The 21703-nt window shown below is 39.0% G+C and overlaps 1 protein-coding gene across 1 annotated transcript in view; it reads left to right on the forward strand.

The window, feature by feature from the left end:
• LOC114552545 (polycystic kidney disease protein 1-like 2) overlaps positions 1-20810 on the forward strand; it is a 23867-nt gene extending 3057 nt beyond the window's left edge. The window contains exons 2-42 of the mRNA XM_028573431.1: positions 1315-1567; positions 2231-2389; positions 2482-2670; positions 3331-3441; positions 3568-3715; positions 3904-4133; positions 4216-4626; positions 4747-4874; positions 4973-5111; positions 5444-5642; positions 5764-5875; positions 5962-6103; positions 6245-6457; positions 7130-7272; positions 7436-7615; positions 7736-7873; positions 8316-8462; positions 8544-8668; positions 8763-8883; positions 9382-9510; positions 10106-10331; positions 10489-10679; positions 10781-11011; positions 11427-11528; positions 11653-11831; positions 11944-12090; positions 12187-12386; positions 12771-12997; positions 13094-13310; positions 14337-14818; positions 15615-15711; positions 15802-15942; positions 16027-16212; positions 17334-17664; positions 18178-18311; positions 18392-18519; positions 18597-18757; positions 19412-19622; positions 19740-19841; positions 19928-20059; positions 20188-20810. Of these exons, the coding sequence (XP_028429232.1) occupies positions 1315-1567; positions 2231-2389; positions 2482-2670; positions 3331-3441; positions 3568-3715; positions 3904-4133; positions 4216-4626; positions 4747-4874; positions 4973-5111; positions 5444-5642; positions 5764-5875; positions 5962-6103; positions 6245-6457; positions 7130-7272; positions 7436-7615; positions 7736-7873; positions 8316-8462; positions 8544-8668; positions 8763-8883; positions 9382-9510; positions 10106-10331; positions 10489-10679; positions 10781-11011; positions 11427-11528; positions 11653-11831; positions 11944-12090; positions 12187-12386; positions 12771-12997; positions 13094-13310; positions 14337-14818; positions 15615-15711; positions 15802-15942; positions 16027-16212; positions 17334-17664; positions 18178-18311; positions 18392-18519; positions 18597-18757; positions 19412-19622; positions 19740-19841; positions 19928-20059; positions 20188-20358 (7413 nt within the window). The 3' untranslated portion in view covers positions 20359-20810. The remainder of the gene's footprint in view (positions 1-1314; positions 1568-2230; positions 2390-2481; positions 2671-3330; positions 3442-3567; positions 3716-3903; positions 4134-4215; positions 4627-4746; positions 4875-4972; positions 5112-5443; positions 5643-5763; positions 5876-5961; positions 6104-6244; positions 6458-7129; positions 7273-7435; positions 7616-7735; positions 7874-8315; positions 8463-8543; positions 8669-8762; positions 8884-9381; positions 9511-10105; positions 10332-10488; positions 10680-10780; positions 11012-11426; positions 11529-11652; positions 11832-11943; positions 12091-12186; positions 12387-12770; positions 12998-13093; positions 13311-14336; positions 14819-15614; positions 15712-15801; positions 15943-16026; positions 16213-17333; positions 17665-18177; positions 18312-18391; positions 18520-18596; positions 18758-19411; positions 19623-19739; positions 19842-19927; positions 20060-20187) is intronic.
• The last annotated feature ends 893 nt before the right edge of the window (positions 20811-21703 follow it).

Consider the following 21703-nt stretch of genomic DNA (forward strand, 5'->3'; position numbering starts at 1 on the left):
TGGAAACTACGATATATATATATATATATATATATATATATATATTAGGTGTGAATCTTCACTGATCTCGATTCGATGCGATTACGATTATCATGTCAGCGATTCAGTTCGATTCGATATCTCAATGCATTTAATGCATTAATTTTTCTATTAAAGCCATGTAGGATATTTAATTCATAGCTTTTCAAGCTTCAAAAACAAAACATTCTGCAGTGCTCTAATACTAAATAAATTTGATACAAACAACTACAGCACTGAGCACATGGCACTTCCTGAATGTGCAAAACAGAAAGGTTTTTAAGCCTACATTAAATTGTAAACAGAAATAATCGATTATGAGCTTGCCGATTATCGATGCAGCATCGTCCATGTCCACGATTCGATGCATCGATTATATGATTAATTTCAACACCTCTAATATATATATATATATATATATATATATATATATATATATATATATATATATATATATATATATATATATATATATATATATATAAATACAATAATGTATAGAATGTGATGTGACATAATAAATTTGTGACATAAACATACTCAATTATAGTGAGACAAAAGGTGCTAAGTCTAAAAACGGTTACTGTGAGTTATATCTTCCAAAGAACTCACTGTCATTTGCTCCTGTTTAAACGTTGGGTTTGGGACTGTTGGAGCTGGCATACCTAAATAAAATGCCATCATTATTATGTTATTAGTAACAAAAACTTTTTCTGTCTGCCATGTAAAATGTCTATTGCTCTTTCCATACTGGGAGATTCATCATAATAACATTTTAAAACATTATGAAAGTTAACCCCATTTCAAAATAAAGCCCACCACCTTTAATTTGAATGTTTTTAACCTTACATATCAGTCTGAACAACAACAGGCCCATGGGACGTTGAAGGCTCCTTTTAAAATTCAAATTGACATTTTCGTGGTAGGAAGGAACAGGTCTGAATGAGAAGCTTATCTCACTCTGCAGGTTGTGGAGACTTACATGTACATTAATGGAGGCAGATGTGTAATCAGTGACTGTTGACAGTGGGCTTTCGTCCCTTTTCACTACAGGCCTGAGCTTTTGTTTGTGCACAAGAATTATGGGTGCAACACAAAGCTGGACAGCCATCAAGGAAGCAATCCTAATCTCAGAAATCATCCGGAGTGCGGACCAGTGTCAGTGTTGCTGACGTTGTTACCCTTTAAAGACATGATGTTACCAGAGAGTCTGAACAGTGTGCAGGTGCAGAGATGGAAAGCACCACTTTCCCCACATTGACATTGATGGTTCTCTTCCTCACTTGTTATGCTCAGGAGGATACAGAGGCTCTATCCTGCCCAGACAACCAAGAGGGTTTTGATGGCTCTTGCTACGAGTTTGTGGGTCTGCAGCGATCCTTCCTCAGTGCCCAGGGGTGGTGTGAGCGAGGTGGAGGACACCTAGCCTTCATCCTGAATGATGAAACACAGCAGTTCCTCCAGAAGCACCTGGACCCAGAGATGGACTGGTGGCTCGGGCTGGCACCTGCAGCTCCAAACCTCACACTCGACTCTGCTGCCACCGAGGGTGAGTGGGCATGTGGGCAGGGAAACAAGAGTAGACACTGCACGACTTGTAATGGCTTTATATAGAATTTTTTGTGAGTTTACATGTATTTTAGTCACAACTGCTAAAGATTATTCATAAATCACATACAGTACATTTCTCTCTGTACATTTTAAGGTACTTTGCTGCATATATGATATATATATATATACATATATAGATATGATTAATATATCTGTGATTATATTGAATAATGTCAGAAATGCAGAGTATGACCTCAGCTGCTATCTCATTAGGCAGCTTGCATGTCCATTAAATAGATCTGTAACGTGTTTGTTTACTGACATTTGTTAGAAAACTGTCACATTTGGATATCTCCCCCAAGCAGCAGGTGTATTGAAAGATATTTCTCATTCATGTAGGCTTCCTGTCAAATGGTCTGATTTATAATGTGTTGAATGAGTCTTTATCATTCATTCACCCTGTCACCAGCTCAATCTATTGCTTTATTTTTTTTATGATCCCTAAATGGTATTGTAAAAATTAACTTAACGGAAAGAAAAGATAAGCAAAACGACCTTGGTTTAACATCTGTGGCGATTTGTGTATATTTTGCTCGATAATCAGAATTCAAAATTATAGTTTGATCAAATAAATGCGCTATTTTCTTTTGTCCTTTCCCAGGTTCCCTTGCGTGGCTGGATGGCTCAGATGTCAGCTATAGTAACTGGGTGAACATGCCAGAAACCCAAGCAGCCTGTGGACATATCCTGAGACATTCAGGCTTCCAGTGGGAAGCCGCGGAGAACTGCAGCCAGGAACTCAACTTCATTTGCCAATTTGGTATGCACTCTTAAAAAAAAATCACCAAATAGCATTAAACTTATGTTGTGTTTGCTCCCCTTAAATAATTTGTGATTTTTTTTCCTTTTCAGATTTTGGGAGATCTATCGCATGTGATGGCCAAAATGCAACATTGCAATGCGGTTCTGGTCAAGTTATAGAGATAGATGACAGCTTCTATGGTCGAAAAACAATTCACTACTGCAGATCCAAACTTACATCCTCACCCACATCCTCCCAGGAGGAGTGCAGCTGGATAGATGTGATAGATTCTGTAACAGGTATTATGAATTACATAAAAGTATTTTTTCATTAACATGAAATATAAAATGTAGAGATAGCAGCTATGATAGAGAAACACAAACATATATGTATAATAAATCAGGTTACTTCTCATTTACATCACAAATATTTACTTAACTTGCAACCTGGTGGAACATGTGTGTATTTACAGTTAATGCTATGGGAACATATTTGGCTTTGTTAAAGCTGCTGTAACAAAAGGGCCAGATACTAAAATCACCACAAACTACATTTTTGTTTAATGCTTTGTGTCCAACACAAAAACCATCATTGCCGTGTGAGTGCAGACAAAAGGATTACACTTTCAGAAAATACATCTGGCAAATCCCCTCCTAGGAGCTGAATAGATGGGCTTTGGGGTAAATATACATTCACATTCATATCAGTCTGGGATTAGTTCATGCAATCACTAAACAAATAGTTGTTTTTTCTCCTTATTAATAATACACCTCTTTAAAGAGCTATTAAAAGACACCAGCACAATTATTTATATTTAATGGGATACAAATTGAACAGTGTCATGCCTTTTTAAGCCTACTAAAACAATATTTTCAAGGCTTCTGAATCAGCAAGATTAAAAATATCTGCAACACATTCTGCAACACATTATCATTTACTTTGTTTGTGTGTCATTCCAGCACATTGCCACGGGCGGCAGGCATGCCAGGCTCCAGTGGATCTGAGCTCTTTTGGTGAACCATGTCCTGTGCTGGGAAGTTACATGTCTGTGGAGTACAGCTGTAAACATGGTTAGATTTTACTTCCACTACACATAGACTCTAAAATAATACTGAAGGTCATTATTAGATGGAGCAGATTGGACAATCTGAAGCAATGTTTCCATGATTGAAATTAACAGTGTGATTTCCTCTCAGGACTCCACTTGTTGATGAGTAAGCTGGCAGCTGTACTTGATAATGTCACCGTCACTGTGAAGTGGCTACTTCATCCTTTTCAGGGAAACCTCACATGCACAATGAATGCTGGAGATGGCCACACCATTGATCCGTACAGCCCAGAAGAGTGAGCAAGACTTTGCATTCAACCAGATAGATAGATAGATAGATATATATATAGATAGATAGATAGATAGATAGATAGATAGATAGATAGATAGATAGATAGATAGATAGATAGATAGATAGATATGCTTTATTCATTCATTGTATTCATGTCACTGTATTTAAGCTATAACTTTAACTGTCTCACAGGATGGAGAGCACTGTAATGCACAAATTCAGCCGCCCCGGTGTTTTCATGGTTCAAGTGGAGTGCACTACCAGTGACTGGCATGTTACAGCTCAGAAAGCCATAACCATTCAGGAGCCCGTTAGAGAGTTTGATGTCATTAAGTGCTATAGCAGTAATATGTCAACAGATGGCACTAAATGCAATGTGCTTCATGGTGGGCCTCTTCAGATCCAGGTTATGGTAGAGGCAGGTGAGTCGGTCCAACACTATGTGATACAAAAAAAACACACCAAAATGCAGAATTATTTGATTACTTTTTTTTCTGTAAATAGGTACAAATGTTTCCTACACAATTCAACATGAAGGCCATTTGGTTGCAAATTCGTCAGTGGATAGAGGGATCACACCGCACAACATTACTCTGAGTGCAAGTGTGCTGGAGAAGCTTGGACATGGCTGCCACAACCTGACTGTAACTGCCTCTAACAGGGTCACAGCCCACACAGTGTCCACTGATCTGGAGCTGTGTCTGCTGGAGCCTGTTGAAGGCCTGCAGGCCTCGGTGATAGCAGAAGAAGACACGTGTCCAGACTCTACTGATCTCATCATTGGTGTTTCATTGGAGAAAGGAGCCCCTGTGGAGCTGCTCTTCAATCTGACTGGAGCCAGGGACACACTTTCCGAAACCAGACACATGCTCAATGGCAGTTTACAAGCTTATACATTCTCCAGCCCACTTGAAGGTACTATACGGCTTAAGCCATGCTGTAATAATTAAATGAAAACAATCACCCATAGTGTATAATACTAATACCTCTATAATATGTGCTCAGTGCTCCTAAATACAAACTCTTTTGGTAAAGGACCGTTGAAGGTGAATATACGAGCCGTGAATGCCTTCTCTGCCTCTGATGTGGATGTGGACTTAGGGAACATACTTTGGGCTTGCCAGAATGACTCTGACTTTTCACCGGATAAACATCGAAACACAGTATGTGAAAGATTGGTATCAAACAATAATGATCTAAACGTATGTTTAGGTGTTCGCTTGTTTCTGTTACAGCATAATCTCTTTGTTTTCGTCTTCAGACAGGTAGTGTAAGTATAGACGACTTGAAAATAACTGCTACTCCAGACACCTTGGTTGACTACACTCAAAGTGTCACACTGAGCGTAACTGGAACTGAATCATTGCCCAGCAAAGGACTCACATTTGAATGGAGATGTGGTAAGTACAACAATGAATTGACCAAGGAGCATTTTAAATGTGTTTTAACAGTTAAAACCATAATTAAAGTGATTACAGGACGTGAACACAATTAGAAGAACACAGACCATTCAAAACATTAACATTTTAAGAACAGTTAAGCTTTTTATTGCTCAGTGTTTGTGACAGTGAGACATTTTTCATGCACACTATGAGTCCCGTTTTTAGTCTCATCCTGAATTTGGTTATATTCAGGATGTGATTTTACATTGAACATGACACACCTCTGCATACTATATATTCTAACAGTATCCAGCTATTTTAAAGCTCTACTTCTGCTTCTTTCTGTACAGAAGGAAACTGCAAATGCACAAACAAAACAAAGGATGAAACTCATGTTATTGAAAAAGATTGCCTTCCAAATCCCTTTGATATTTTCAATTACACTTTAACTGTGAGGAGAAGAAGCTGGTTTAGGGAATGGTTTGATCTGGCTTCTGCTTCAAAGTGCATCACTGTTGCTCCAAAAGAATTCCCAGATGTCACCATCAGGTAGGGGGTAATTTACAATAAATGCTCAAATATCCTAAAAAATAATTATTCTGCAGATTGTTTGCAAATTTTATAAATAGAAAATAAAATATATAAAATTACTTTACTTTAATTCTTGCAGTTGTAATGATTGCACTTCGATTAATGTCAACGACCATGTAAAGCTCAGACTGAGCTGTGTGACAACTTGCCCAGATGTCGTTTGGTATATTGAGGACCTCAAACCTTTGACGGTAAGTCTGGAACAGCACTCAGATTGATTTTAAACTGTGATGTCAGAGATTAATGTGTCAATTATTGACTGATGATCTTTTCCCAGGATGACCTCGCAAAATGTTACACCAAAGCAGGAAGAAGGCCACCTATTGAGAGGCAGGATGGCAACACGGAATATGTTGTACATAGCCAACATCTGAAAGTTTCAAGGGACACATTGCACAACATCAGTGTGATTGCTTATGGTGGGTTTTCATTCTATAGTCATGATGTTCTTTTCAGCAGTGCAGATATGTAAATATAGTATTATGAATAGAAGTTTGGGCCCTGTGAAACCCAGTGCTTTAATCAAAACAAACTTTTGGCTGTTTTTCTTTTTTTTACAGGAAAGAGTGAACCAGGTTTTGCCAAGTACACTTTTCCAATACCCGGTGCTGAGCCAACTGAACCAGCTGCAACTAATGTTCCTGCAGAGCCCAGACCCCCCTCATGTAGCTTCTCTCCACCCTCAGGAACAGTTCTTGATGCTTTTGACATCACCTGCAAAGCAAGCTCTTTCTGCTCTACAGGCTGTTTGTATTGCTTCAAAACAGACACAGGTGAGAATGTGCACTGTTACCTCTTGATTTAATTCACTTTTAAACTAATAAATAAAAGCTCTGTTACGAGGCAGACTTTAAAGACAGAAAGAGAAGGAAGTAGGAGGAGAATTAATCTGTTTATAGGAAGTGAGGAAAAGGCAGATCAAAATTTGTGTAAATTAGTTATTTTATGCATGTAACAAAAGTACGGAGCCCCCCTGGTCCCACTTTGTCAAAAAAATTAATTATAACTATCTCGTGGCCTCAAGATACTATCTCGTGGCCTCAAGATACTATGTTGTGGCCACGATATAGTATTTTGAGGCCACGAGATAGTTATAATTTTTTTTTTGACAAAGTGGGACCAGGGGGGCAAGAAAAGTTTTGAATTTGGTTGGTGAGAACGAGATTGTGTTTTGCTTATCGTTACTTCACGTGGGTGTTTGACCTTCATCGTGCAGAGTTTGACACTAGAAGTCTGTTTTCACATTCATCTGCTGAAGGGGGAAAGTTCTCTGTGCTTATCTTAAATCTCAGTTTAAGACGTGGATGCACGACCATACTTTTGTGTCCTGAGTTTGAGTTCCTGTTATTTATGTCAATGCTTTGGCCATTCTGCAACCTGTACCCAGATAAATAACTAAGAATTCATTGCAACAGTTTTACAAAATTTTCTCTTTTGTCTTTAAGGCAAACATCTGCGCTGCAGTAACGCAAATGAGGTGAAATCGGTTTTCCTGCCTCTCGGTGACAAGAACAACAATTACAGTTTGTCTGTTGTAGTGACTGTGAAAAATGAATATGAGAAAGCCACCACAACTGTCTCCACTCAGGTTTGTCAGCGACAAGTAAACACAGATTTAAATTGAGAGAGATTTGTTTTCACAGCCGGTACACAGAAACATACAGATATACACACACATCTTCTGTGTCAAGACGGAGGATTACAGAAACAGGTTCTCCATGTTAAAAGTTTCTGTGTTTGTGTTCCTCAAGGTACAAAAAAGCAGCTCCAGTACAACTGTGGAGGCTCTCCAATCTGCAGTGGAGGATACTGTGAGTCAGTTAGAGCAGCAGGGTCTTCTCTCTGGTGAGACACTCGGACAAATGTTTACTTCAGTTTCTGATATGTTGAATACCGAAGACAGCCAAGAGCAGAAGGATGCAAGGACGAAGGTAACAGAATGCCGGCAATGTTTAAATTTCAGTAATATATTGCTGTGATATTTGTGAGGTTTACATCTGTGGCCGAGGGGAGGACCCCGTGATGTTAATCAGCACTTCCGCCTTTTTCAGCTCAGAAAGCAAATGCTGACCAAAATGACCACAATTCTGCTGGACTCACCCAGCAACACAACTCAGGAAGTGCAAGTGACGGCCAGAGCTGTGGCCGGACTCACCCAGCGCCCTGACGAGCTCAGTCTGGCTGCTCAAGTACAGTACAGTAGATCAGTACAGCAGTATCAAAAAAAAGAATCTACAAGGAAAGAAAATGCAGTACAGACAGCCCTTTGTTTTCAACCATTGTAAGTGTAGGGTTAAGTCTGAATTAATGTTACAACAACAAATGAAGAAGGAAATAAAATGTTGTGCAACAATTTTTGAGTATGGACTCTCTGTTTCCTGTTCAGGATGCAGGAAAGTTCATTTTTGCACTCTGTGAAATCTGTAGCAACATGCAGACCAGGTTATTTAAAAGTTATTTGAATTTTTTTAACTGCCTTTCCCAACTTGAGTGAACTGAGAAGCAAATACAATTTTTGGGAAAAATCTGTTCATTGATAACATGTCTTGTATATGTGTATAATGTAATACATGTTCATCAGCTCTTTTGAAAGTTGGACACAGATCATCTGTTGCTGCATTTCCTCTCCAGGAAGAAGCGGGTTCATTGTTGGTAGATCTCAGCTCCTCCCTCAACGCTATCAGTGTTAATCAGGATGACGGAGATGACGGAGAAGTTGTGCAAGCAGCTACACCAATAGTTGAAGCAGCCAGTAATATTTTGAATGCTTCATCAAATGTAAGAAAAAAAAGCTATCACTGATATTGCTAAATATCTGTCTTTCCAGATACCAAACAACGTATAATATGTTTTCCTCAGGAAAAAGTCTCAGATTTTCTTCTTACTGGAATAAGCAATGTTCAAAGTGCTTTGCTGAATAATAAAAAGCTGGATGGAGACCCTGCCATCATTGATTCTGGTCAGATCAGTGTGTATGTCAACAGGTAAGAGATGACTGGCAGGGGCTAGAGCATGTTCTTAAGAATAAACTAGGGTTTTCTGAAATGACGAAGATAATTCTGATTCTGAATCCTTTAGAGTGTCTCCAGAAAAGATGCAAATGCAGGATATAAATGTCCAGAAAAACAGCTCCTCCAGATTTTCCTTCCCCTCACTGCCGGCTCATATTGTCTCTCCAGAGGATCCAGTGGATGTCAGAGTAAGTGTGTGTCGTGTGCATATGCTTATACAGCCGATGTGTGTCATCATATTATGTTTATGGCCCTTTGTAATTGTAGAAGTCTGCATTGATGTGGACAGTATAAGGTATGCATTTCCTTATTGTTGAACATTCATAATGCCTGGACCAGTTAAAAAAATAGTTTATTCCTCATAAATAATGATGTTCTTATTTGGATCAGTTACATTTCCGCCTCCTTACCTTAAATGTTTGCACTCCCTCAGGTCAATACATGTAATTTTGAGAAAGTTAAATAAAATAAGGAGGAGAGAATGATTGTAACTCAAAACATTATTAATATCTGATATCACTCACAACTATGGACCCAACAGAAAAAGACTATTGTTTGTAAAAATGTGTAGATAATGGCCATATCAAATCAGGTTGGGTCTGCTTTCTTTAAAGTAATCTGAGTCACAGTTTTGCACAATTTGTTTTAATACATATACATACAGTGTATGTCTACCCTCGTTCTAGATGATGAGTTTTGAGAAGAACCCGTATTCTTGGAAGGAGGAAAACATCACAGGAACTGTAGGATCAGTCTCTCTCACCAGAGTGAACGGCACTGTCATTACTGTAGAGAACTTACCTGACGAAATTGAGGTAATATTTGTTTTAAAGGTCCCATGGCATGAAAATTTCACTTTATGAGTTTTTTTAACATTAATATGCATTCCCCCAGCCTGCCTATGGTCCCCCAGTGGCTAGGTGTAAACCGAGCCCTGGGTATCCTGCTCTGCCTTTGAGAAAATTAAAGCTCAGATGGGCTGATCTGGAATCTTATGAGGTCATAAGGAGCAAGGTTACCTCCCCTTTCTCTGCTTTGCCCGCCCAGAGAATTTGGCCCACCCATGAGAGAGAGACATCATGGCTTTCAAACGAGCAAAGTGGCAGTTGGTCAAGGCCACACCCCCACCCTCCACCTTACCCCCCCCCTCTCCTCCTCAATAGCTACAGACAGAAATGGCACATACTAAGGAAAGCTCATTGTGGGACTGGCTCTAGTGGCTATAATTCTGCACCAAGGCTGAATTTCTGGAAAGAGACTTAAGATACAGTATTAGGGGACCACTGAGGTCTATATAAAAGCTATATCCAAAGAGCACCATGTCATGGGACCTTTAAAAGGCACTTTTAGTTACTTTACTTTGAAAACATTAGTAGCTTGTTCAGACTAATGTGTCTTCTGGGTTTTCAGATCCTCCTACCGAGGCATGATGTTGGGCAGGAGAACAGCACAGTCCTGGATCTGGCCAATTTCAGCACATTAATAATTGACATTCCCTCGCCGGATGTAACACTGGTGCTGAAAATGGAGCCGTCTGAAAACATCTCCTTCATGCTATTCCTGGGATGTAAAGATTATCCAAATGATGGCAATTATGTAGCCAAGACTCAGATCCCTCTAGAGAATGCCAAAGAAGGTAAAATTAAAACGACCACATTTCCTTTTTGCATAATACATAATATGTCTGAAATTGACATGTAAAGTATATTCACTGACATCATGATAAGAGAGTATGCTAGATACACACATGTAAGCCTCCATGTGTGTGTTTTTGTATATGAATATGTCAACAGAGGAAAAATACACCTGGGTGCTGAGTCCCAAAGATAGAACAGGAGAAGTTGGACAGCACTACCTTGTCATGAAGCCCATTGTCGAGCCAGGCGTCAAATCCATCAATGCCACTGTCACTGTCATTTCCATCGCTGCCCAGTGCAAATACTGGAATGAAACAGAGTCTTCTTGGAGTGAAGATGGCTGCAGGGTGAGTTAAAAACAACAACACACATCCACAGTGGTTGCATCAATACATCCTTGAAAAGTGAACTGTCACGTTTGACTGGCTGTTTTTCTTTTTTTTTACAGGTCGGTCCACTCACCACGCCTCTGGTCACCCAGTGCCTCTGTAACCACTTAACTTTCTTTGGCAGCTCTTTCTTTGTCATGCCAAACTTGGTGGATGTGTCACGCACTGCAGAACTTTTTGCTACATTTACTAACAATCCCGTGGTGGTGTGTTTTGTGGGGGCCATCTTTGCTGTTTATCTCCTGGTGGTTGTGTGGGCACGCAGGAAAGACATCCAGGACTCAGCCAAGGTAATTCTCAGTAAAGACTTGCACCACTTTATATTGATGATTTGAAATGCCAGACCAATTGGGAAGTCTATTTCAGACGTTGCTGCTCACACATATTATATGAAATCCTTAAAGAATGAGTACCACAGCAGAAAACCCCATTAAAAACTCATTTGAGATGTCACTGTACTGTGTAAACTGCAGCATCCCTGTTCATGTTCAAATACTCATGTAAAGTACCAGTACTTTTATTAAATACTTGCCCTGACCTACTACAAAATGCACTCACATCAAAATACTAAAATATTTAAGCAGTCTATGATTTAAATGCCTTTCATTGCTTCATGTATCTTATATTTGACACTATGTTGTATAGCATTCACTTTACATCATTGAATTTACCTTTTAAAAAATGTGTCTTTGCATTCACTTGTAGGTCAAGATAACAGTGCTTGAGGATAATGACCGCTTGGCTGAGTATCATTATATGCTGAACATCAGCACAGGGCATCGGCATGGTGCATCCACATCCTCTCAGGTCAGTAATGCCTGTTAAAGCGCATAGGAGACTCACAGAAACAAAACCTGTCTGCTGCTTCTGTTGGACAACATTTATGATGCCTACAACTCTGTGCATCTTGATTGACCTTTTTTGGTTTTAGGTGACAATTATCCTGCTGGGCACGGAGGGAGAAAGTGAGCCCCACCACCTGACGGACCCTGAGAAGCCAGTGTTTGAGAGGGGCGGGGTGGACATGTTCCTGCTGACCACACACTTTTCGCTTGGAGATCTGCAGAGCATCAGGCTGTGGCATGACAACTCGGGAGCACACCCTGCATGGTACGGGTTAGAGGGCAGGACGTGGTAATGTGACACCAAAGACGATTAAATCATGAAGGTAGTTTGTACTGTTGCTATAAGCACACAATATAACTATTGATGTTACATGCAGGTACGTCAACAAAGTAATGGTGCAGGATCTGGAAAGTGGTCAGAAATGGCACTTCCTGTGTAACTCCTGGCTGGCTGTAGATGTGGGAGAGTGCTCTCTGGACAAGGTCTTCCCAGTAGCCACAGAGATGGATTTGAAAAGGTTTAGGTAAGACCGGCCATGGATCTGGTACATTAACAAGGAATCTGTAATTTATTATTTTTCCTAAATCAAAATATTCGTTCCCCCAATACTTCTTTCTAGTAACCTGTTCTTCATGAAGACAGCCAAGGATTTCCGGGACGGCCACATCTGGTTCTCTGTCATTAGCCGGCCTCCCTGCAGCACGTTCACACGTGTGCAGCGAGTGTCCTGCTGTTTTTCCCTGCTGCTGTGCACCATGCTGACCAGCATCATGTTTTGGGGCATCCCCACTGACCCCTCTGAGCAGACAATGGACCTGGGTAGGTAACAAACATAAAGCTTCAAAGCTTTCAAGACTCTACATTACGTCATTAAGATTTAAAATTCAAATTATTTTACTATACAATAGAATACTTTCAGATTTGTTCAAATCCAACTCTAATTCCCCCTATACAGAGTTAAAAAATATGTAATTCTCCCTAATGTTCAGCACTAGCCTGCTTTCTGTAATATCATGCAAACAAGAAAAAGTATTTGTAACAGGTTTTTACATTGAACTTTTGCATAGAGTATAACTGGGACAAGAGTGCTGAGGGTTTATGGATAGATGAGTATCCAAAATAATACAAATAATCTGACTAAAAGACTAACTTCACATCCATTTAAACTTCACTGTAAACACTTTGCTCTAAAATACTTTGCAGGTCACATTGAGTTCACCTGGCAACAGGTTATGATTGGCCTTCAAAGTTCAATCATCATGTTTCCCGTCAATCTCCTTATCGTGAGTATCTTCAGAAACACTCGTCCCCGAGAGAGGGGGGCCAAAACGGACACGTCTAAACAAGGAAAGACTGGTCGAGTTTCTCCCTCACAGACTTCTTCCCCTCAGAAAGAGCTGAAAGATATCACACCAGACACTGTGATCAAGGTGAGGTATAACATATATCCATATCAGTGATTTTGAAAGTGATAATAACTCCATTGTTATACATGTCTAAAATGTTTAACATGGTTTCTCCATTAGGACATAAAGAGAATTGCTCAGTCACTCTCAAAGGCCATGAAGAGTCCACTGCCTAACTTGGAGCTCCGGCCTGGGCAGCAGGCGGACATCAACACTCTGCTGTCTCTGGTGGAGGACATCATTAGACAGCAGAACCGTGAGGCTGGAGACTTCTACACTGACGCCTCCAAGAGGGATCGCTCAATGATTCTCAGTTTCCGTGCAGTTAATCTACAAGGTAAACAGCATCATAAGCTTTACAACAGCTCTTGATATAATGTGTTTTACATTTTTATTGGCTGGTCCATTTAGAGGACCAGATTTATGAAGAAAAAAATAAATAAGGCAATGAATTAATATAATGGCAATTTACATGATTAACATGCATACAAATAGAGAATCTATTAAAGGACAATTCTGGCGCAAAATGAACCTAGGGGTTAATAACATATGTGTACCGAGTCAACCATTCTCTGGGATATGTTTTCACGCTAATCGAATGTCTCTAGCTTTAAACAAGATAGCGCAAACCGCTGATTAGCTATAAAGCTAGTCGTCGACTAGCTTTATAAGCTAAACAGTGGTAGCATCAAAACATATCCCAGAGAACAGTCGACTTGGTAACATATGTTATTAACCCCTAGGTTAATTTTGCACCGGAATTGTCCTTTAATATCTAAAGATATATATACTGTATTTTATCTTTTTTCTGTCTCTTCAGGCTTTTTTATTTTTCAGCAGTGTTTTCCTCATGGCACTTGCTTGATGCATTTTATCTATGATAGGCAGATATAAAAAATGATCAAGGATAATTATTTTCTTCAATATCAATTGAAAGATTGGATTAAGGTTTAGGACAAACTGTATCTTTTATTTTACATACAAACTATAAGATTGTCAAGCAAACTCTCCTGATAGTCAGATACTTGTGATAGAGTAATCTGATGATGGTGATGTAATCTGTGATATTGTCAATAGTCTAAACTATACCATACCATCCCATACCAAGCCATACCTTAGTTTTTAGATTGATTATAGCCTACAGTACCTGTGGTCTCATTTGCATACTGAAAGACAAAATAATGAATGCAACAACCTCGAAGAAAGTCCTGCTGAAGGAAAAATAAATTATGTTTAATGGAAAATGTAATTGCTCTGAAATTGTAACAATTGTGTTTATTTTCTATTATAAAAAAAGAAATCTGGGAAATATGGGCATAATGCATTTGGCATCCTGAGTAATACAGATTTTTTGCGTGGACAGAAAACAGTATGTGGACAAGCCCTGAGAAGACTTCAGATGAATTTCAGAAGAAGAGCAACAACAACAACAACAGTCGATACCTCTACAAGCAGCTGCGTCATGTTGAGAAGGAGCTGGGTTTGTTGGAACCTTCTCGTTTTCCAAACCCAGATAGCTACAACCGAGCCATGCAGCAAGTTCAGGGAATGAAGGGTCTTCTGGAGTTCCACCTTCCCTCGTCCAGACTGGAAGGTGACCAGCTGGACCGCAGCCCCAGTCCAGAAGAGAGCATCATCGGAGACTCCACCAAGAAGTGCTGTCAAGGAGGGCTGCCGTGGTGGTTTGTGTTTGTTGGCTGGATACTGGTGATCGCAACCAGCGGTGTGTCAGGATACTTCACCATGATGTATGGGCTGACGTATGGGAAAGAGCGCTCTATAGGCTGGCTTATCTCCATGGTGGTCTCCTTCTTCGAGAGTCTCTTTATTACTCAACCTCTGAAGGCGAGTGCTCATACAGAGATAACATGGATAGCATTGCAAATGTTTGGAAAGTCATTCATTAAGTGAGCTTGGGACGTTTCCAACCAATCTTTTTTTGTGTTTAATAAAATGTTCCTGAACTGATAGTACTAACTCAAAACATTACACTAAAGACATGCCAGCTTTAAATGGGTGATTCTTTGTTTGAAATTTGATATCGACTTGATTCTAAAGACGAGATTCATTTATGGCAAAACCCTAAGTTCATGCATACAATCGACAACTCTTGTCACATCCCACAACATGTTTTCAAATCTTTGGCCCCTTAGAGACAATTTTAGTGTTTATTTAAATAATAATATTTGTTTTCAGAGCACCTTTCAAAACCAAAGTCACAAAGTGCTTCATACAAGACAGCAAATTAAATCAACACATTCTAAAATCATTAGATTTTACATTGAAACAGATAAAACCAATTTCAGACATTTAAGATGAAATTAAATTAATTAAAAAAAGTAAAAATTAAAGAGACAAAAGACAATAAAATGAGGACAAGCTCTGTGATAAAAGTATGTCTTAAGATGACATTTAAAATGATAAATAAATAAATTATTACAATTCTATTTGATTCAACTGTAAACATATTTTTGTTATTTAAGTATTTATTTTTTATAATTCTAGTTTTTATTATCAGATATATTGAGTTGCTTTATAAACATTTGCAAGGCTTTCTGGGTCCTCCACAGATGTACCTCCCAGTACTTCAGAACGTCATAAGGTCCTCTGGTATTGAAGTCTAATAAATCTTCCGTCACAGGTTCTTGGTTTTGCTGCTTTCTTCGCTCTTGTTCTGAAGAATGTTGACCAGGAGGAGTATGGAGAGCCTCAGATAGATGAGAGTCTAAGAAACACAGGTACCTTTTTTTCTCTATTTTTCCATTTTTGTTGTAGAGTTTTGTGTGGAAAAAAAACTAAACATATGTAGTACAATATCCCTTTCTCAGATGATCCTGATGCGGTGCGCGCAGCAAGAAGAGACAGCACATGTAGTTTCTATCAGCCTCCACCTCCCACTGACATCGAGAGGATAAGGAACAACATGATTAAAGAACAGAAGGTCTTCGCCCTCATAAGGGAGATTCTTGGTAGGAGAACCACTTTGGTACAACATAGGAAGCGATGTGATACGGTTTGATATGCTGATTTGAGATATTTGTTTTGTGATGAAGCCTACATGGGATTTATGTGGATGTTGCTGCTGGTGGCGTATGGTCAGAGAGATCCCAACGCTTACTTTCTGACCCAACACATTCGACAGAGCTTCGGCAAAGGGATCTCAGACAGTATGAGTATTCAGGATGTGTTCAACTGGGCGAACACAACTCTGCTGAGCAACCTGTTTGGAGAGCACCCAGGTCAGTATGTTGTGACTTTATTAACAAACAGTTCAACATTGAAAATGGACCACAGACAGTTGGTGGACAGTCAGTGGTACAGGTTGTGCTTTTCAAGAAATAAAAAGTCTCCACGTCCTAAAGGTCAACAACGACTGCTTTTGCATTAACGTGTGAATCACCAATTTTATTTATAGTATCAAATCATAACAAGAGTTATGAGACTTTCCAGATATAGTAGGTCTAGACAGCACTACAATTTACAAAGACACAGTTATTTCCCACCAGCAAGCATTTGGTGCAAAAGTGGTGAGGAAAACTTCCTTTTAGGCAGAAACCTCGGACGGACCCAGGCTCTTGGTGGGCGGCCATCTGTCTGTGCCGGTTGGGACACAGACACTGATACACATATGCAGATATAGAGAAATATGATTCAAATGTTGTTGTCTGCTATTAACAAAATGGAAAACACATGCAAATTATTCAGTTGTCATCATTTGATAAATAAATACCTAGCTAATCTCAGTTTTTTGTTCATTTTGGCTTTGTTTGCCTGATGGACACTCGGGTCGTTGTATTGTAAAGCTCATTTTTTAAATGCCAGGAAATAAGAACCAAAATATAATTGAAATCCAATTAATTCAATTGATAATCCAAAACAATTACAAATTTGATCTGACAATGAAATATTGGGAGTTGTGATGATGATAATATATTAAAGGATTTCCGAGTATTTCACATTTAAATGTTGGACTACATATGAAGATTTAATAATATCCCCTGTTCTTTTTGCTTTTAATATAATTTTTTACTTATATTACATCTCTTTGAAATGCCTCAAATAAAACTCTCACTTGGGCCTTTGTTCCTTACTACTATACTACATTATATCAACAGTATATTTATGTAGTGAAGTATAAAATCTGTTCAAACATTACCTGTCATTAGCATTGTGTAAAAAGGCCTAGTGTGGTTCAAAGTATGGAGTTAGTTGTGACCAAAGCTACAATTTATTGGTACTGACTGGCAAATAATATGGACTGTTTTTTCTGCAAAAAGGGGTTTTACAGAAAATAATGACCACTTTTGACTAATATTTCCTTTAAATGTGTTTGTTCTTGTTACCTCATAATCTGTCACAGGATTCATCACGGATGGAAACTCCAAGCTGGTGGGTAACGCTCGTCTTCGCCAGGTGAGGGTGCATCAAAACTCGTGCCTTGTGGCTCCCTCCATGCAGCAGTCTGAGCGGGACTGTCACGCTCCGTACTCGTGGGAGTTGGAGGACATGGGCTCCTACAGTCCAGGCTGGAGCCACTCTGTGGGTGATAACGCCTCACTGAACCTTCACAGCCCATGGATGTACCAGTCCCAGGGTAAACTGAGGGCCTTTCCTATCTGGGGCAGCGTGATGCTCTACAGAGGAGGAGGGTTTGCGGTGGATCTGGGGCCAGATTTACAAAATTCTAGAAGGTAGTCAATGTAAAGAGCCCACTGACATTATCTCAATAGATGATGACAGATGATGAAACATGAAACGATTAGTCTACTAATCAATTATTTGATTGACAGAAAATGAATGTCAAACATTTATAGGTTCCAGCTCCTTAAGTGTAAGGAATTTTCTGATAGCTTTTATACAAAACAATTAGATAACGGAAATAATTGTTAGTTGCAGCCTTACACATGATGACAGGTGACAGCATAATTTATTTTACATTCATCCAAAAACTAAATTCAAATTTGTATGGTAAATAATATAAATTAATACTAATTAATACATGTTTAGATTTAGTAAAAGTATTTTTATTTGCTTTAAACTCAAGCCTTAAATTAGTGCAGCAATGACAGTTATACAACACAAAAGTGTGCCACGCAGTTGTCCACTGCATCAGAACTAGCTGTTTGTTGACATCAGGACAGAATTGTGTTTTAAGGTATAATATTTACAAATCATATCATTTAACCATGTTGTTCTCTTTGTAGATCCCTTCAGTACCTTTATGACAACACCTGGTTTGATGTGTACACCCAAGCGGTCTTTGTCGAGTTCACTGTGTACAATGCCAACATCAACCTCTTTTGCATTGTCACACTCATGCTAGAGACCACAGCCATAGGTAAGTAATCCATGTGCAGCTATTGTGTTGGAGCTGCACAGAACATGAACTGTTATAAGAATACTTTGTGTTTCCTCCAGGAGCTTTCCAGTTCCACAGTGAGCTGCAGGGTGTGCGTCTTTACCAGTCGACTGGTGGCCTCCACATCTTTGTTATGGCCTCTGAAGCCATCTACTTCATCTTCATCATCTATTACATGTTTGTCCAGGTATGAATCCATTACACCTCAAATCTACTAACATCACTAGTGATAACAATTTCTCACACATACTTTTTTCCTGACAGGGAAAGCTGATTAAGCAGCAGAGATGGGCTTATTTCAAGAGTAAGTGGAACCTACTTGAGCTGGCGATTATCATCCTCAGCTGGAGCGCGCTGTCTGTCTTCATCAAGAGGACTTTACTGGGAAAGCGGGACATAGAGTACTATCAAAACAACAAAGACCAGTAAGCAATAAGAATTACAAGACCCAGGCAGGTGTTTTCTAACTGTACGTCCATCTTGTATTCCAGCGCATCCTCTCTGCAGTACAGGAGATACCTTTTTCACTGTTTCACCAGTATGCAATAACTGTTCTGATAAATAGTAAGCACTCACTGACATACAACCTGAAAAATTTGGTTGATACAGAATATGTGTGAGAGAAATATTTGAGTTGTTTGCAAACAGCTTTTACAGTATACACTGTCTAAGTGGTAGCTAGTGAAAACTGATCTTCTGAGAAAATACATAGGGTTGCAAAGGGGTGGAAACTTTCCAGAAACTTTCCATGGAAGGTTTAGCTGGGGAATTTTGGAAACATTCCAATTTGGAAATATCCAGTTTATTCCCATTAATTCCTGTTTATTCCTGTTAATTCCCATTAATTCCCGGATTCCCATGGAAAGTTTCCAACTTTGAAAATTCCCAGAGTTTTGCAACCCTAAAAATACTTAATTTTAACCTTTGGAAATGAATACGAACACAGAATATCTGTTATTTGAATTAAATTTCAACTCAATAAACAGGAAAGCATTACTGGGTCAACTATTATTTCCATAATCCATTTAAAACATTTTTTTAACAAAACAAGGCTCTGTACTCTCATGCTCTGTCTCCAGATACGCCAGTTTCCATGAAACGGCCAAGGCTGATGCGGTGCTGGGGTATCTGATTGCCTTCCTGGTGCTGCTGGCTACAGTCAAACTGTGGCACCTGCTGAGACTGAACCCAAAGCTGCACATGATCACAGCCACGCTGCAGCGAGCCTGGACTGATATCTCAGGCTTCCTGGTGGTCATGACCATCATGTTTCTGGCCTACTCCATCGCTGTGAGCAGTTTCCCACACTTCAACATCAACATGCGGCTTTAGTCACTGCATTTCTCCCTATTTTATCTATACTTGGTGAAATAGATTTTATTAATAACACAACTTTCTACTTTTCAGTCTAACCTGATGTATGGGTGGAAGCTGTACTCCTATCGGACTCTGCTGGATGCTGCACAGACCATGGTCAGCCTACAGCTTGGCATTTTTAACTATGAAGAGGTTAGTATGAGACTATTATAACTGTACCACAGCAGATTATGACAGCTGGCTCTTCTTCAGTGTGTGTCTTCCTCCCGATTCCTCAGGTTCTGAATTACAATCCAGTTCTTGGAGCTTTCCTCATCGGCTCCTGCATTGTGTTCATGACCTTTGTGGTGCTGAATCTCTTCATCTCTGTCATTCTGGTGGCATTCAGTCAAGAGCAGATCCATCACAAGGTAACTCACCCATGCGGAGTCTGAAATGTCTTATTGTACACATGTTGTAGAAGAAGTGAGAGCTTACCATTATTGATAACTTGATACTCCTTGAGTTATGCATACTGTATTACTCACTGTTCTTGCAGCCATCAGAAGAGGATGAGATTGTGGACCTGATGCTGATGAAACTCTTCTGTTTGTTTGGACTTAAATGTAAGAAACAAGGTGGCGACTGCCTCACCGAGGGCCCAGTTGTTTCATCTGCTTCAAATAATGGACTCTCAACGATTTCTTCTGGGTATATGTATGAGGGTTGACATGTTCCCACAGAATGCTTTGCTTCAGTTTTTGCTTTCGTTTCTTTGTGACAGAATATTAGCTCTTGCAAGTCTGTAAATTATTAGTGTTTCTCTCTACTGCTGCAGATCTGTCACTCTTATAGGTGAAGCTAAAACACTGAGAGAAAGTAGGAACTGAGGATGATCCTTATGTTATGTTATTTATGACTAAATATTGTACAATTTGCTTTTATTCCATAAAATAATTATTCGTGGATACTAGTGAAACATTGTATTTGCATAACTCTGACGAATCAATGACAGTTGCTTATAATTAAACAAGACCAAGCTTTTGTTATCACTCCATACAACTAGTAAAATACATACAGTATATTGAGAATTTATTTTACTGTATGTATATAGTTAAAATAGATAGTAATGTGTAATACGATCTGGACATCTGTGAACCATAAACATTAGTATACACTTGATATCTATTGCCAGGTGCCTTCAAATGCCTTTTTACCATTTCAGTGTGTTGCTCCTGTAATTCACCTTTTGCTTTAATGTGCAATGAAATTGAGTAGATGAATTGCTAGATGTTTAAATTTAATCAAGATTTACTATTATGAAGTCTGTCAAATTATCACTATCATCCAATCCTTGCCAGTGTAGTCTGTTTCTAGTGCTAAACGTTTGGTGTCTGCCAACCATTGTTGTTGATCTCGTTTGTTTTGTGTTCTGTGATTTTGATTGAACGTATGTTCATCTAAATTGCAGGGTGCAGGTGTTGTGTGTACATTTAATGTATAAGTACATGACCATTAACACAAAGAGATATTGATAACTAAATTTAAAGGTCAGATGGCAACAAATGCCAGTATGCTAGTATGGATGGGTCGGCTGAGACAAGGCAAATAGGCAGGAGTTTCCAGGACACTTGAATACACCGGTGCTTGAAAATAAAAATAAAAGACAGATGCCCAGTAAAAACGGTGGCACTATTGATGCAAGGATTACTACTTGTGTGTACTGTACAGCAAAGTGCTAGACAAAGTTTGCATGGATTCAAACTGAATTAACTGGACGTAGGATTTTGCACAGGTAGAGTAATAATACAGAAGAATGAGACAATAGTTTAGAGATAAATAAAATACATACATAACAGATATAGGACATTCCCATGTAAATTATATTCAAATGTACACTCTTAACACATCGCATAGTCATACATATTTTTTATCCATTACTGAACATAATCCACAACTACTGTATAAGCATCTTTCAATCGGACAGCCAGACACATGGTGTATTCTTGTACAAATAAATTTAACTATAGTTTATTCAAAATAAATAAATGAGAAAAGAAAAGAAAAGAAATGCT

Source organism: Perca flavescens, chromosome 1 (genome assembly GCF_004354835.1).
Source record: "Perca flavescens isolate YP-PL-M2 chromosome 1, PFLA_1.0, whole genome shotgun sequence".
Taxonomy (NCBI): domain Eukaryota; kingdom Metazoa; phylum Chordata; class Actinopteri; order Perciformes; family Percidae; genus Perca; species Perca flavescens.